The following is a 15720-nucleotide window of genomic DNA, read 5'->3' as shown; positions in this document are numbered from 1 at the left end:
AACTTGGGGTGTTCGACGTTTTTTCTTCCACAGCAGTTGGCCCAAATTAGCTAAGCAGCCATGACCTGGTTTGTATTTGCACGGTCTGCATTTTTAATTTCTTTTCTAGGGTTTCCTCTCCTCCTTTCTCCTCTCCCCCCTCCCCCATTTCTTATTTCTGTTCTTCTGGTCCAGTGAACACTGCATTCAGTATCTACTGTCTTATTGTGCTGGCATGATGCTAGAATTAGGCATGGCGGTCACTGATGACACATGAAATAATGCTGCAGAGGGGGGTGGGAAGGATAGTGGTGATGCAGCTGCATTTGATGCTCTTGAATTATTCAGCGTTGTTTGTGTGTACATGCACACCCCAATTGAAATGCGAAGCCAGCTTCCCTCTTTGCAAATGTCATGGAACAGTATTGCGTGCCATGCTGGCGATGTTCGTAATAAGACAAATGACGCTGTGTTCCATAGTCATTCATGCTCACAGGGTTCCCTTCTCTGCCTATGCCAGAAAGGGACTGTGAGCCCATGAAACCCCATCCCCTTTCATAGCTAAGAAACTGGGGCTTTCCTGTTATCACCAGAGACCTGTCTCATTGATTGCATTGCAATGTGTACAGCAGCTGTAGAAAAATCTCCAGTGCCTCAATGTTTGCTTCTGGACCACAGATCTACAGAATGAACCAGTGTCTTATTTTTCTAAGCAACATGCCCCAAAGTTGTTTTTTTTTTAAAGAATGTTCTGAGTTGAACACCCTCCCGCCCATGTTAGTGGAGAGTTTAAAATCAGCATGTGGTCCTTTCAAGGTGCAAAATGCTTTCACCTTGATGTTTTTTGTGCAACAATCTGTAATTCTTCATCCGCCCCACCTTGGTTAGAGCCATGTTAGTTTAGTTGAACTCAGGTAGCTCTTAGAAATCAATGGGGCATGCTAGTTGTGGGTTGACTTAAAGGCCTATTGATTTCAGAGGGAACTAAGTGCCGCTCACTCAGCCTGGGTTCAGTTTGTTATCTTTAATTAAACTTAAATCACATTTACAGGAGAAAACCTCAATAAATAGTTTAAGCGAGTTACCTGATGAAGAGCAGTTTAGATCCAGGTCATGGAAGTCACAGCCCACCTCCACTTGTTATTATCATGCTGGTGTTTTAATTCCTATCCAAACTTATTATTTTCTTTGCCCAGTTTAAATACCCAGATTTCCATTTTAGGTGTTGCATCACCTATCTCTTGGAGCAAAGCTTTTTGTCCAGTGTCATAACATGATGTGGACTCAGTTTGGCTGGGAAGGGGGGGCCAGGGCCACCATGGAATCTTAAAGAATTCCCATGTCCACCAGGTGGAACCCCCACAAGTGCGGGAGGTGTCTTAAGGCAAACTTGTATTTCAAATAGGAATGAATGTTTGACTGGAGAGAAAAGATTTAGTCCATCATCTGGCTGTATATTGTCAAATAAGTCAAGTACCTCAAATGCATTAACCTTATTAGAACAGCAAGAAAGATTTTAGTTTTCCCGAACTCTCCATCTCCATAAGCTGATGTGCCATTGCAGCAGTCTAATGTGTCTTCAGCTCTTTCAGCAGTAACTGTTTTTGTATACGCGAATCTTATCCCTCACAAGAGTGTGGCAAAGCAGACAGCCAGGTCACATGGAGGTGATACTTCTTGGTACTTCCAGCAAAATGGAGTCGTGGGCAGTCCTAGGTAGCAACCTTTGTCACTTATGACTGCTTGTGTTCTTGTTCTGACTTGGAGGTGCCAACAGCAGTTATAGCAGGTGGCCAATTGGAGAAGACTTGCTGTGCTGTTAGGTTTGCCCTAATAGGGGGACAGCTAGCCCTTTCTGGCAAATGTTTCCATAAAGAAAGAAAATAGTAAGCTGTCACCTATGCAGTGGCATTCTTAGTTTCATTAAATAGTTGGCAATATGTGAGCATGAGTGGCAACCCTAATTGCAATAGGAGGCAATAAGATATGCAGTTAATTTTTTTAAATGTATTGTCCACTCACAGACTTATTCAAATAACTAAAATAGCTTTAAAATTTCCAGAATAGTTCCCAAACAATAGTTTCCAATAGTTCCCAAACAATTGTGGGCCACTGCCCCCTTGGTTTCATAAACTCACCCCCAGTGCCCCCTACCCCATAAAAAGCCTTATTCAGAATAGTGGTTTGCGTGACCCGCTAAGGAAGATAATAACTCAGTAAAATTCAAAACAGTAACAATTACACATTTATTCAAACGCCCCCCAAAGCTGTTTTATTTAATGAATTCATCAACTTGATCTAGTGATACCAGCTTTTCATTTATACCTCCAGTGCCTTCAGCTGCCCTCTTGCCTCTTAGCAACCCCCTGGATAATCTCTCTGCTCTCTAGAGAGTGATACTAGAGAGATTCCCATTTTGGGAACCACTGGCTTAGATTGTTGAACACTCAGGCTTTATTCAGGTTGTTGTTGTTTTTTTAAAAAATATACTGGTTAGATCAACGAAGCGGAAAATGATTAGGGAAGATGTTTGTCCAATGGACTCTCAACAGCTATGAACCGTGTTTTGGGAAGTTTATTTTCCAGCATGACTAGAACAGCTGTGAGTGTATATCAGGAAAAGTGAAACACTTTGAAAGGCTTAGTGCCGGAATGTGCTCTGATAGCAGTCATTGTTGCTAACATTTAAAAACACAGTGCTTAAAGCATTTCTGCTCACCCTTGGGAAGCAATATAACACAGAACATTTCCTTTTACCATTCAATGTTGAAAACTGATTTTTTTTCTTTCCAGCAGCAAATAAAACCCAATTTTCAGCTGGAAACGTAAAGTGGATTTACCATAAGGGCTTAACGGTAGTAAGTAAAGCCTTCTAAAACATAAGTGGATTTAAAAAGCTGTTGAGATCTCTTGGTTCTGGAAGCTATATAAAGCCCAAGGGATACTCCTGGAAAACTCTGGGGAATGGCTTTGCTTGGGAACACAGCTGAATTCACATGTGGCTCTGCAGCATTATCTATTGAGGAGATCCTTACCTGTATTGCTACAACATGGAACTTGATAGTGACTGGAATAAACTTGGTTTGGGAGTCTACAGATCTTTGCATTGGTAAAGAACATGATGCTGTTTACATAATTCTTCAGCAACTGGTGGCCAGAATAGAAAATGTCAACATTCTCCCTCACTGGGGATGCTTTTCTCCCCAACTGCTCTATCTCAGGCTAGTGTTTCAGCCCCACACACTTCAACACTGCTATAGCCTCCATCATGTAGCCAGCAGGCCAAAAAATAAACTAGTTCAGGTCTTTTCTTAAACAGTTATTGCCATGTGTAATGAATCCCTCTTTGGTGGCATTCTCATTAGAGTTTTGGGGGTTCATGGGACCTTGACTCATCTCTAAATATCTTTGGGCATGTCATTTCCATCTTCTGTTGGTACGGTATCAGGTGTCGTAACCTCAGAAGTTTGATGGCGACGATTAATTAGACAAAAACAGAAAAATTAATTGCACACTTAAATTGCTTTGAAGGACCAGGTATTGAAACATTAGAACATGTCCATCATGAATGAGAGATAGTTGAGGTGGGTGGAAGAGTGTTGGAGCCAGTTCTTGTCAGGTTGGAAGATGGGAGCAAGATGGTGATCTGCTGCAACAGAGTCAAGGAAGTGTGACATGGAAATTTCTTAAGAGTGAGACAGTACTACATACTATTCTGGCTTATCTGGTCTGGCTAATTTTCTTGAGGTTTCCTCCTGTAGTTGGAGCTGGAGTACAACCCCACATAACGTCTCTCATGACATCTGTGGTTTTCCTGGGAGTAGTTTGCAGATATCCATAGGGTTCCTTTTGAAGATAGCCACTCAGGAGAGTAGGCTGAATTTGCCTGCACCACAATGGTGTCCTCAGATCTAGAAAGAACTACTACAGCAGTCCCTATCATCTCCCACTTTCTTGCAGAAAGCAGGGGACTGCCTCCAACCTTCCATCCCTGTCCTTAAAGTTAAAAATACCGTATTTTTTGCTCTATAAGACTCACTTTTTCCCTCCTAAAAAATAAGGGGAAATGTGTGTGCGTCTTATGGAGCGAATGTAGGCTGCGCAGCTATCCCAGAAGCCAGAACAGCAAGAGGGATTGCTGCTTCCACTGCACAGCGATCCCTCTTGCTGTTCTGGCTTCTGAAATTCAGATATTTTTTTTCTTGTTTTCCTCCTCCAAAAACTAGGTGCGTCTTGTGGTCTGGTGCGTCTTATAGAGCGAAAAATACGGTATCCTGTTAAGTCCAGTAGGTGTAGCCTGTCCTGGCTTTCCTGCTGATGTGCCATAGGAGTTGCAGCCCAAAGGTGGTCATGTAGAAGACAACACAGTGGAGAAAACGTGTTAGAATTGTCAAGACTAGTCCAAATATTTTCCTTGGCTGCAGTTCCAATTTTCTGTGCACTTAGTGTTTATTCAATCACAGCAATACATGCATGGGGGAGGAAGGCAGTAAGAGGCCCAGAATAATTAGACAAACGTACCTTTTCTGTCCCATTGATGTGTCACAAAAGGAAAACAGCTTCTCACCATTTTGGATGGGAAGCAAGGTTGCCTTAAGGCCTACTTTCATTCTAGTTCTATCCCCTTCCTCTCTACCCTCACCAACAAAGATGCCACTGTTCATATTATTAATCTGTGTCTCAGGGCCATTGAGAGCTGCAGGCGAGTTGATGCTGGCCAAAGTTACCTTATTCCAAGCACACTCTGATGAGACTTGGTTTTTGTCACATTGCATATCTCTACCGATCTGTGGACTCCCCTGGTTCCAAAGTATGTAACTTGACACGGCTGCCAATTTGACATTTAGCAGCAGCCTGTACGTTGCTGAGCACTATAAATACTGTGCTTTCTAGAGAAGCTGAATGGTGTAGCACTACTCTTGGACTATTCTCTTTCCTTCATTGTGTCATATGCAGTAAGCTCTAGGTTTTTGTTTTGGGGGATCTTTTTCTTTTCTTTTCCTTTATCTCCTGTTTTGCATGGGATCACCCTTTGTAGCACCTAGTCTTCCTGCTTATGGGTTCTTTGATACACAGTCAGCATCCCTTATGGAGCCACTCAAGAGATAGCGATACCTGTCAGTCTTCGTCAGGTGGGACAGGGGCCTTTTGGGGACAAATTTGACATGGACTCTATTCACCTTCTCTTCTTTCTTTCCTTAAATGTCAAACTACTCATGGACACACCACTCATCACAGCCTCATTAAGCAGCTATACATACAGCCTTTTCCGAGGAAAGGGTTATGCCTCTGTTGTTACCATTCCTGAATGATCATTATATCCAATGAGGAGGAGTATGACATCCGAATGCTTGTGGATCATCTCAAAATCACTGGCTGGTCCAGTTTGATATTTCATTGCTGCTCATTGGTTAGCCCCTGATTTACTCCTTGAACCAACCAGGGTGATCATTCTGCTATAATGGGCTTCTGGAAGGCTATCCAACCTTTCCTGTTGGTTGACCTCACACATGGCAGAAGCCCTTCCATAAATCTGAGGAGGAAGTTGCCTTCAAACCACTCCCATTGGCAGTGGCATTGAAGGAGAAAAAATGGGGAAGGTGACGGCTGAGAAGGCAGCTAGCCACACTTTTGCTGCTTTGGTGCCTCATACGTTGAGCATTTGACATTATTTGGAAGAGAAGAGGACCACATGTTGAGAATGGGGATGATGACAGGCTCGAAGCTTCACCTTTTCATATATTGAAAGGTGCTCACCCTCTTGAGTGGCTTGGTAAGTGTGGTGCTAATGTGTATAACCCTCCTCAGGTTTTTTTCCTCCTCCTTCCCCATGTCCCCCTCTAACGTTTGTTTCTCCTCCCGCCCTTCACTGTGTCAGTCACAGCGCTCTTAAAACTCCCAGCTGGTCTTGTATTTATTTTATGCTTTCATTCTTCTTTAATAAGTACATTACTTGCAAGCAGTGAATTGAAAACAAAGCAAACGAATTAAAAACAAAAACAAATTACCATTAGTTGGTTGGACAGTTTCTTACTTTGTGTTACATTTAACTGTTCTTTTGACAGCCCAGTTTTTAAAGCCAGGTTCGTATGGAAATGCTTTCACTCCACCTGCACCGCTTTTGGAAATAGCATAACAGCTTCATTTGTCTGTTTCTTTTTAGTGCATTCATAACACAACACATGGAGCACAATGTCTCATCTGGGCGGTAGCTGTTTCCTTTTGCAGGAGTGGGAGTACAAGCACAGCTGTTTTTCTGTCAGAACTTCTTGCCAGCCTGATGTTGACATTTTTTATTGAATAACTTTCCCCATGTTTGCTGCATTTTTCCATATTAAAAGCCATGGAAAATGTTTTTTAAAAAATATATATTATCACAGCTACATATTCCACCCCACCCCGAACAATCTCAGCATCCATTTGCTGACAGAAATAGAGCCAAGCAGAGTGGTATGGACATATTGAAGGAATCACAAGGTTTTCAGGAACACACAAAAAATCTAAACATACTCCAAACGAGCTAACTCCCAGCCATGTAAGGCCCAATTAGGATTGAGCATGTTCAGTTGACCAAAAAATGAGTGCCAGTTGAAAAACAAATGGAAAACCAGGGAAAGAGGGGTTTTAATTTGTTTTCTCTGGCTCCTAATAGTGTATCCAGGAAAGGTGTGGCTGGCTGGAACCCTGAACAGGAGCGCTCCTGTTAGGGACTGACAAGTGCCTATTAACTACCAAGTGCCCATTAACTATCACCACACTGACAGCGGAGTCCTGTACATGTCTATGCAAAAGTAAGGCCCATGCCGCTTAGTGGGACTCTCACTCAGGTGTGCATAGGATTGCCACTTAAAATACACATGAACATACCCCCTATGTTCACGTATGAAGCTGCCTTGTGCTGGATCATATAATTGGTCCAGCTAATTAAGTATCGTCTACTCTTAACTGGTGGGACGCGGGTGGTGCTGTGGGTTAAAGCCTCAGTGCCTAGGGCTTGCCGATCGAAAGGTCGGCGGTTCGAATCCCCGCGGCGGGGTGCGCTCCCACTGTTCGGTCCCAGCCCCTGTCAACCTAGCAGTTCGAAAGCACTCCCGGGTGCAAGTAGATAAATAGGGACCGCTTACTAGCGGGAAGGTAAACGGCGTTTCCGTGTGCGGCTCTGGCTCGCCAGAGCAGCGATGTCACGCTGGCCACGTGACCCGGAAGTGTCTTCGGACAGCGCTGGCCCTCGGCCTCTTTGAGTGAGATGGGCGCACAACCCTAGAGTCTGTCAAGACTGGCCCGTACGGGCAGGGGTACCTTTACCTTTACCTTTACTCTTAACTGGCATGTGCTCGCCAAAGATTCAGGCAGAGAACTCTTTCTCAGCCCTACTGTCTGAGATCCCTGGGATATGCAAATCATGTGTTTGATCATTGAGCTATGGCCACCCATGGACATTGTGGTGGGGCAGCACCATTCAGCTGACTTCCTGAGTTGCTGCAGCTTCCTGGGGAAGAGAGAAGCAGGGAAGCTAGTGTCATGCAAATGCACCAGGCCAGAATGGTTCCACTCCAACTTCTTCTACTGTGCTGACCTTCTCACTGCCTCACCCATCCCCCTAAGCAGCAACTCAGTTGTCAGGAGGTCAATTGAGTGCCACTGTCCCATCATTCTGCCTGCTATTGGTTATGGCCTCAATTCCAGGGGTTTTCATGGCTTATGCGTAAATTTAAATGGCTTGAGGATTGTAAAAGATAAGACAGTAAAATTTTGATGGGGTTTTGTTAATACTTTTTTCCTTTTTTGTTTTGCCTCTGCCAGAATTTGGCAGTAGCTTCGTTATATGAAACAAAGGAGGGCTTCTCATCTTTTCAGAAAAGGTTTGAGCCATTGTGGTCAAATTGGTTTTAAGAATTGCAGTGAAACAGTAAAATCCCACAAGACACTTTTGGTGACTACAAAGGAGCCATTTTCTAAAGTGCTCTGAAAATCACTTCATTGATGTGCCCTATTTTTCCTGTGAGAATTTTGTAAGTCCTGAGCACTGAATTTGAACAATTGGCTCAGCTCCATAATGAATGAAGCAGGTTATCTGGAAAATTTCTGAGGGTGAAGAGGAATGCTTGGTCTGTGCCATCCCCTCTCTTCCTTCATATAGCCCTTTTTCTCTCGGCTGGGTTTGCTTCTAGTTTTGGAGCCTAGCTGGGGAAAACTCAGTAATTAAAAATAAAATAAAATTGTGGGAGGGACTAGCAAAGGAGTCTTGCCTTGGAAGGGTTATACACCCACAAATTGTTCCCTTCAAGCCCTTCTCCCTCATATTGACACTACGTAGGATTGGGAATCCTGTGTTTCCCTTGGAACATCTAGCTCCAGCTTCATTATGTATATCCTAGATCAGGGGTGGCTTCATGGATCAGATCCTCATCAGGATCATTCTCAGTGACCATATTTCACAGATGGGCAACACTGTCCATCTGTCAGTCCTGTGATGTCATTATGATGACACGTGATAGACAGGGGGACAGCCTTGCCAACCTGTAAAAAAAAATCCCTTGTGCAGTTCTGCAAGCTTCCTCCCACCCATTTAAACACTCAGTTAGGAGTTTTAAAGAGGAGCGTGCAAAGACTTTGAAAGGGTTCTGCAAGTCTCCCCACTCTCCCCCCGTAAGCGCCTGAGAGGGGAGTGTGAGGAGACTTAACAGAGGCTTCAAGACATCCCTGTGCTCCCATTCTGAACTCTGAAGGCTGAAATGTGAGCTTTCCTTAAGCTAAGGTTCCCAGACGTCCCTGTTTCCCGGGGACAGTCCCCGGATTGACAAATCAGTCCCCATACAAAATCCATTAAAGTTGAAAAGTGTCCCTGGATTCATTGAAAAATAATAATCTGGTAACCTTACCTTAAGCCTGCTTTTAAATGTGACGACTTCGTTCATGCGCTTTGTAAAAGTACTGTTTGAAACAGCTTGTGCTGCTTCTTTGCTGCAGCAGTGGATGAGACGCTGCCATCCACCCTTCCTGCTTGCTGAAAAGAGAACTGTGAACTGTTTCAAACAGCACTTCTGCAAAGAGCTTTAATTCCTGCTCATCAGCTGAGTGGGGATTCAGTCCTGCTGCCTGGGCTGCACCATCCTGTTCCCTGCTGATAGCAGCAGGTGGGCGTGGCTTGAGGGAAATGGCTTCGCAGGCCATATTGGACACCCTGGTCAGCCAGGATTGGCCCAATGGTGAGAGGGTTCCCACCCCTAGATTATGTGTGATTTGTGGGATTTTAATTCTACCACTGTTGGCTAGTTGCCAAGGAATAAAGGTAAAGGGACCCCTGACCATTAGGTCCAGTCGTGGCCGACTCTGGGGTTGCGGCGCTCATCTTGCTTTATTGGCCAAGGGAGCCGGCGTACAGCTTCCGGGTCATGTGGTCAGCATGACTAAGCCGCTTCTGGCGAACCAGAGCAGCACACGGAAACGCTGTTTACCTTCCCGCCGGAGCGGTACCTATTTATCTACTTGCACTTTTGACATGCTTTCAAACTGCTAGGTTGGCAGGAGCAGGGACCGAGCAACGGGAGCTCACCCCGTTGCGGGGATTCGAACCACCGACCTTCTGATCGGCAAGTCCTAGGTTCTGTGGTTTAACCCACAGCGCCACCCGCGTCCCTTTGCCAAGGAATAGCTCTGGACAAATGATGAATGCATCTTCCTCTCAACTTTGCTTCTAAAGTAATCCCCCAGGTATCCAAGCAAACTCCTTAGATACACCTCAGCCCCAGGGGTTTCCTTGTTATAAATGCAGCACTTAACCATAGGAGAAAACCTTTTTATTTTCTTTAACCGTTGTGCAAATAGCTGACACTGAATTGCTGCAGTACTTTCCCCTCCGCCTACATTAATTTTTGACCATTTTGATTTTCTTTTCAAAAGATGAGACATTATGCTTGTTGTGTTTTCTCCCTACATGCACTAATGGTTCCTTGCTGTTTTAACCTGTTGCTAGGCCTGTTCCATTCTAACATCTTAGTACTTCTGTTAGCTTACATGTGAAATGCATCACCCAGTTTGTGCTTGAGCTCATTTTATTTTATATTTTAAATTCCTTTTAATTGGTTAATATTTTCAATTTGTTTTGTATTTTTTTTACTAACCTCACTGTATATTTTCAGTTTAACAATTGGCTGCATGCTAATATATATATATATATACACATATATGTATATTATATATCTCTTGTTATATAATATATATATTATAATTGATTTATTTTTATTTTTAAAGAAAACCCAATCAAGTCTAGCCTGGATTTTGCTCTGATTGTGTTTTGGTTTCTAGTGGTGGGGGCAAGTCTGACACTTAACAACTTAACTTGGTCTCTTTAAAGTCTGACACACAAACAAGCTAAAAAAAAAAAAAGCAGACTAAGCACATCCGTCAGTTTTTCTTTGCACAAATCAAGTGGTGCTCTCTAGGTGATGGATATGATTGTATAAAGTAGCTTGATTTTATGCTTTTTAAATGTCATTTTTTTATTTTCTCCCCCATTGCTTCCCCTCCCCTTGTTATGCACAAAAGTTGCCCAGCACACCATCAGAAAGTGTGATGACCCTCCCTGAAACCCTGTTCCTGTGGAAAAATCTTGCCAGCAGGTGTTTTTTTGTTTTGTTTTTGTTAATTATTTTTTATTATGTAAATATCTTTTCCCTTTTACTGGGCATATATTGCTCGTAAGTAGTTTTTATTTTATTTCTTTTGCATGCATATATGTAGAAAAATGTCTTGTTCATAATGTGTTTCTGTGGAAGAGAAGAATATATTATTGGAATATTTTTGGTTTGTTTCTCTGTTCTGTCTGTCAGGATAATATTGGACACCGCTTGCTACAGAAGCATGGCTGGAAGCTGGGCCAGGGCTTGGGGAAATCTCTCCAGGGTAAGTAAGAAATCTGATTTGTTTAGAATGCTCATTTTACTTCTGCTTACATTTCTAGATTCCTCCCTTTCCCTCAGCCCTCTGATTGTACCCATTGAGTTTTATGTTTCTCATATTGCACTCAGTTTCTCTTAATACACACAGGTCTAGTATTGGGTTTATTCTGTGAAATATAGTTTTTATTTCACGCAGACTGAAAGCAAGGAAGACAGTTGGAGTCAACTTAGAGAAATTTGTACGCTGTGCTCTTGATAGCTGACCATAGTACCACCATGATTTTGGTTTGCAGATGAAGGCACAACCAAAAAACAAAGAAAGAAGAAGATATGAACTGTCTCAACTAGCCAGAAAATGGTTCTTTTGCTGAGATGGTGTGTGTGTGTCCCAGAACAATGTGATTTGAAACTTGAGACAAAGAGGATGTAAAAGACGTTAGCTTTAATTTAGTCAGGTGCTTGTTGAGAGGTTAAATGTCTTGATTTGACTAGTGTTTGACAGTTTCTAATTCCTTCCTTTTCCTGTTGTAACCTTTTAATTTGGACTTTAAAAAAAATCATATGAGAGAATAACTGATATGAGAGTTTTACCGCATTTGAGCTCTGGGGTGCTGTGTTGGGTAACCAACTTTTCAATTCCAAATTGGAGACTCCGTGAGTCATTTGCAGAGTGTGATATAGGCCAGCCAGAGGAATAAAGAGACAAGTTTTGTTTTCTTCCTGGAAGCAGAATCCAGGCAGTTGTTGGAACCTAAGAATTACTGCATTGTCAGACTGGTTATTTGATTTAGCTCACTGTTAGGAGTTCTCTTTTGGTAAGTTCCATGATGGGAGTATTGCCATCAAACTCCTGATGCTCACTGCCTGGCTAGCGTGTGTGTATGTGTGTTTGTTTGTTCATTTTACGAGGAATCACTATGTGGAATGCACCACAGAGGGTAATGCAGGAATACACTTGTATTCACTTAATTGATCCTTCTATGCAAGCTGATACTCCCGGTCGAGTACATGAACAGTCCAAACAAAGTATTCAGTCCTGTCTTTTATACTGTTTTCTGCAAGCCAAGCCATGAGAACTTTCAATATTCATTTGATGACACACACCATGAAAGGGCCCCTATTCAGATAAAAACGGGGGGGGGGGGGCAGTTCTTCCGGTAGTGCAGTTTACAAGTAAAGTTTAAATTGTGTAAAATGTTAAATGGGGTGTGAAGGGCGTAATATGATTTGAGAGGGTAATTTTCTTGAGTTCTGGGGAGAGTGGATCAAGTTTCAAAATATGTTTGACTTTCATATGCAGAGCTGCAGTTTGATTTAACTCTGTGTTCCTCAATTTGGTTCCCAGGGCACCATCAGACCCCCCCCCCATGCTGCCCGGCAAGCTCTTGCGTCTCTTCCAGTTTTTTTTCATAACAGTTGGTTGCCAGGGATGTTGGCTGTGGTTTCTTTTTGTCTTTTGTTTTAGTTGGGTGTTTTTTTTGGTATAGATATTCTGCTTGGTTTCTTTGCTGGGGGTTTGGGGATGGGAGCAGATTCTAAGCCATGGGTAGGCAAACTAAGGCCCGGGGTCCGGATGCGGCCCAATTGCCTTCTCAATCTGGCCCACGGACGGTCCGGGTATCAGCGTGTTTTTACATGAGTAGAATGTGTCCTTTATTTAAAATGCATCTCTGGGTTATTTGTGGGGCATAGGAATTCGTTCATCCCCCCCCCCCCAAAACATATAGTCCGGCCGCCCACAAGGTCTGGACTGGCCCTTTGTAGAAAAAGTATGCTGACCCCTGTTCTAAGCATCACCAGTTTTTCTTTTGTGAAATGGGTATTTGTATGGTGACATGATGTCCTCATGTGCCCCCAGGCCCAGAAAGACTGGGGACCCCTGATTTAAGCTATTTTCCCATCAGACATTTTCAGCATGGCTTCTTCCTGGACTGCTGCATGCTAAGGTGTAGAATCTTCACATACACGTTAACTATATTGCAACCAGCTGTGATGGGCGTGGACTGGATGGGAGGTTGTCTGCTCTTGATGGGGTTACACTCCCTCTGAAGGAGTGGGGACATAGCTCGGGGGTACGTCTGAATCCTTTGCTGTTGCTTGAGGCTCAAGTGGCCTTAGTGGTGCAGAGCACCTTCCCACAGCATTGGCTGGTGGCTCAGCTGTGCCCACCTGGACAGAGATAGTGGTTGTCTATGCTCCAGTAACCTCTAATTAGATTATTGCAACACATACGTAGGGCTGCCTCTGAAGATGGATCAGAAACTTTAGCTGGTGCAGAATTCAGCAGCCAGGTTGCTCACCAGAGCAAGACGGTTTGAGCATTATTACATTGATCCTGGACCGACTGCACTGGCTGCCAAATAGTTTCTGGGTCCATTTCAAAGTGCTGGCTTTGACCTATAAAGCCCTAAACAGCTCAGGACTGCAAAATACCTCTCTCCATTTGAACCTACCTAGACCCTGCAACCATCACCTGAGGCCTTTTCTGCGGGGCTCCCCATTTGTGGAATGCTTTCCCCAGGGAATCTTGCCTGGCACCTTCATTGCATATTTTTATGTGCCAGGTGAAACAGATCTTTGGCTGATTAACCAACATTATGTGCCTTTTTAAATGTGTTTTTGGGAGGAGTGTTATTGGTTTGTTGTTTGCTTCGTTACATATTTTTTATTCTTAATTTTCTGTTGTGAACTGCCCTGTGATCTTCGGGTGAAGGGTGGTATACAAATTTAATAAATAATAACAATAATCCTGTGTTGGTATTGTAAGAGAACCAAAGGAGGGTGTTCCAGATTTCATTCTGAAACCTTCAGGGAAGAAGGCAAGAGGCAGAAAACTTGTGACCAAAAGCTGTCATGTGTTCATTCCCTCTTCACCTTCCATGTTTATAAATGCTAAGCTAGGAGAGATGTCCCTCTGGTATTTTTTTGTATAGGATCTTCTTCTGTGCATGCACATGCACAAACACACACACATATACACATGTGTCATGGCAGGCACCCCACAGTGTGAGAACTGCTGGTTAGCACCATTCTCTACACCATCAAGGGATGTGGGTGGCGCTGTGGGTTAAACCACAGAGCCTAGGACTTGCTGATCAGAAGGTCGGAGGTTCGAATCCCCACAACAGGGTGAGCTTCCGTTGCTTGGTCCCTGCCAACCTAGCAGTTCGAAAGCACGTCAAAGTGCAAGTAGATAAATAGGTACCACTCCAGCGGGAAGGTAAACGGCGTTTCCGTGCGCTGCTCTGGTTCGCCAGAAGCGGCTTAGTCATGCTGGCCACATGACCCGGAAGCTGTACGCCAGCCCCCTCGGCCAGTAAAGCAAGATGAGCGCCACAACCCCAGAGTCTTCCACGACTGGACCTAATGGTCAGGGGTCCCTTTACCTTTACCTCTACATCATCAAACAAATGAAGTTTTTTTTCCAGATTTCAGTTTTGTGCCTTTCCCCCTGCTATCGAAAGCTCCAGTTGAAAGCTATTCTGTTAACTTCCACTATTTATACATCATTGGAGGTGTGAACTGCAGCTCTCTTTGTCATGAAAAGAATATTCTGAGCTCCTGCGCTGGAGCTGTGCCTAGAAGGCATATTTAAAATTCTGGCATAATGAGGATCAATTGAATTTAGTCCTCTTATCACCACACCCAGCCTCTTGTGGAATGTTGAAAGAGTGAACAGCACTCCCATGGATTCCAGTTGTTGTATGGCCAAGGAATAGTGCCCTGGCCATTCAAGAGGTGAGGGGAAGGGGGCTGCTGCTCGCAGACATTTTTTTCCTCCACCGGTGCATTTTGGGAACTTTCTGCCATTTCCTGCAAGGCTTTGACCAATCTCCTTGTGTGTTTTTTGAATGGCCACTTGTATGAGAAGAATACTCTTGCTGCCTGCTTGTTCCTTCAGTCGGCCTGTTCAGCCCAGTCTGTCTCAAAGGCCTGTGTGTAGAGAGGCTTTATAATGGTCAGTAAACAGCACACTACTGCAGCATCTTTGGACTGCAGCGTAGCTGCAGCACCACAACCCCCAGCAAATAGGAGCTAGTTGAGTGGAATGATTGTTAATATTGGTTTGAAATACTGGTTTGAATAATCTATAGACACGCTCTTGAAATAATTACATTCTGTGTCAGCTTCCTACGGTACAATGTATACAGCAGAACCATTTTATCAAGATGTCTAAAGAGAGACAGCTCTGTCTGAAGAATCAAATAGCTTTTATAATTCCTTTTGTAAAACAAAACATCGCCACACTGGTGTCTTGCGTAAATACAGAGGGTGAGGGGAATCAAATTGGTTTAATCGCAATTATTGCTGTCCTCACCTAGAGTGGAAGTGCTGTCATAGATGCAACTGGACTGTCTCCTGTCAACTTCCTCCTTCCTGCTCACCCGTATAGCTAGGCCTTCCCGGGTGCAGGTATTTGAGAGTGTGGGATTGTGCTGAATAAGTGTGTCCAGGGAACACTCTGCACATTCCAGACCACACTTGCAGGATCAGCATGGGCGGTACATTGCCAATTGCACCAAAGCCCCACATTAGAAATGTTGGTGTGGTTCCTGAAATCCAGTGCATGGTTTGGGTTTTGAAATGAACAAGAGAGGCAGGCTGCAGTTCAGGATAGCTTGAATCCCCCCCCCCAAAAAAAAACCTGTGCATGGTTGCTGGCTTTACACAATCTCCTAGTTAAAGGCAGAGAGCTGAGATGGATGATTATTCAGAGGTTGCCATGGGTATGGCGGTCTTGCAACTCTCATTGGGATTTAGCAGCAGCTACCAATTCTCTGCTAACACAGTATAAACTCTACTTAGATGCACTCCACTGACTTTGATTCTCCTATCTACA

At 43.8% G+C, this 15720-nt stretch overlaps 1 protein-coding gene across 9 annotated transcripts in view; it reads left to right on the top strand.

Annotated features, from left to right (window-relative positions):
- The window catches only part of GPATCH8 (G-patch domain containing 8), an 85014-nt gene that overhangs the window by 25932 nt on the left and 43362 nt on the right, over window positions 1–15720 (top strand). For 3 of the 9 annotated variants that reach the window (XM_083407426.1, XM_083407427.1, XM_083407428.1), the window contains one exon: window positions 10812–10884. In XM_083407426.1, coding sequence (XP_083263552.1) covers window positions 10812–10884 — 73 coding nt within the window. Of the gene's footprint in view, window positions 1–33; window positions 69–6044; window positions 6063–10532; window positions 10602–10811; window positions 10885–15720 lie in introns of those variants that run through there. The other 6 variants (XM_083407429.1, XM_083407432.1, XM_083407430.1 and 3 more) reach the window with 4 other exon arrangements.

This window comes from Podarcis tiliguerta (genome assembly GCF_965153285.1).
Source record: "Podarcis tiliguerta genome assembly, chromosome: 13".
Taxonomy (NCBI): Eukaryota; Metazoa; Chordata; class Lepidosauria; order Squamata; family Lacertidae; genus Podarcis; species Podarcis tiliguerta.
This window is presented reverse-complemented; position numbering and strand designations above follow the sequence as displayed.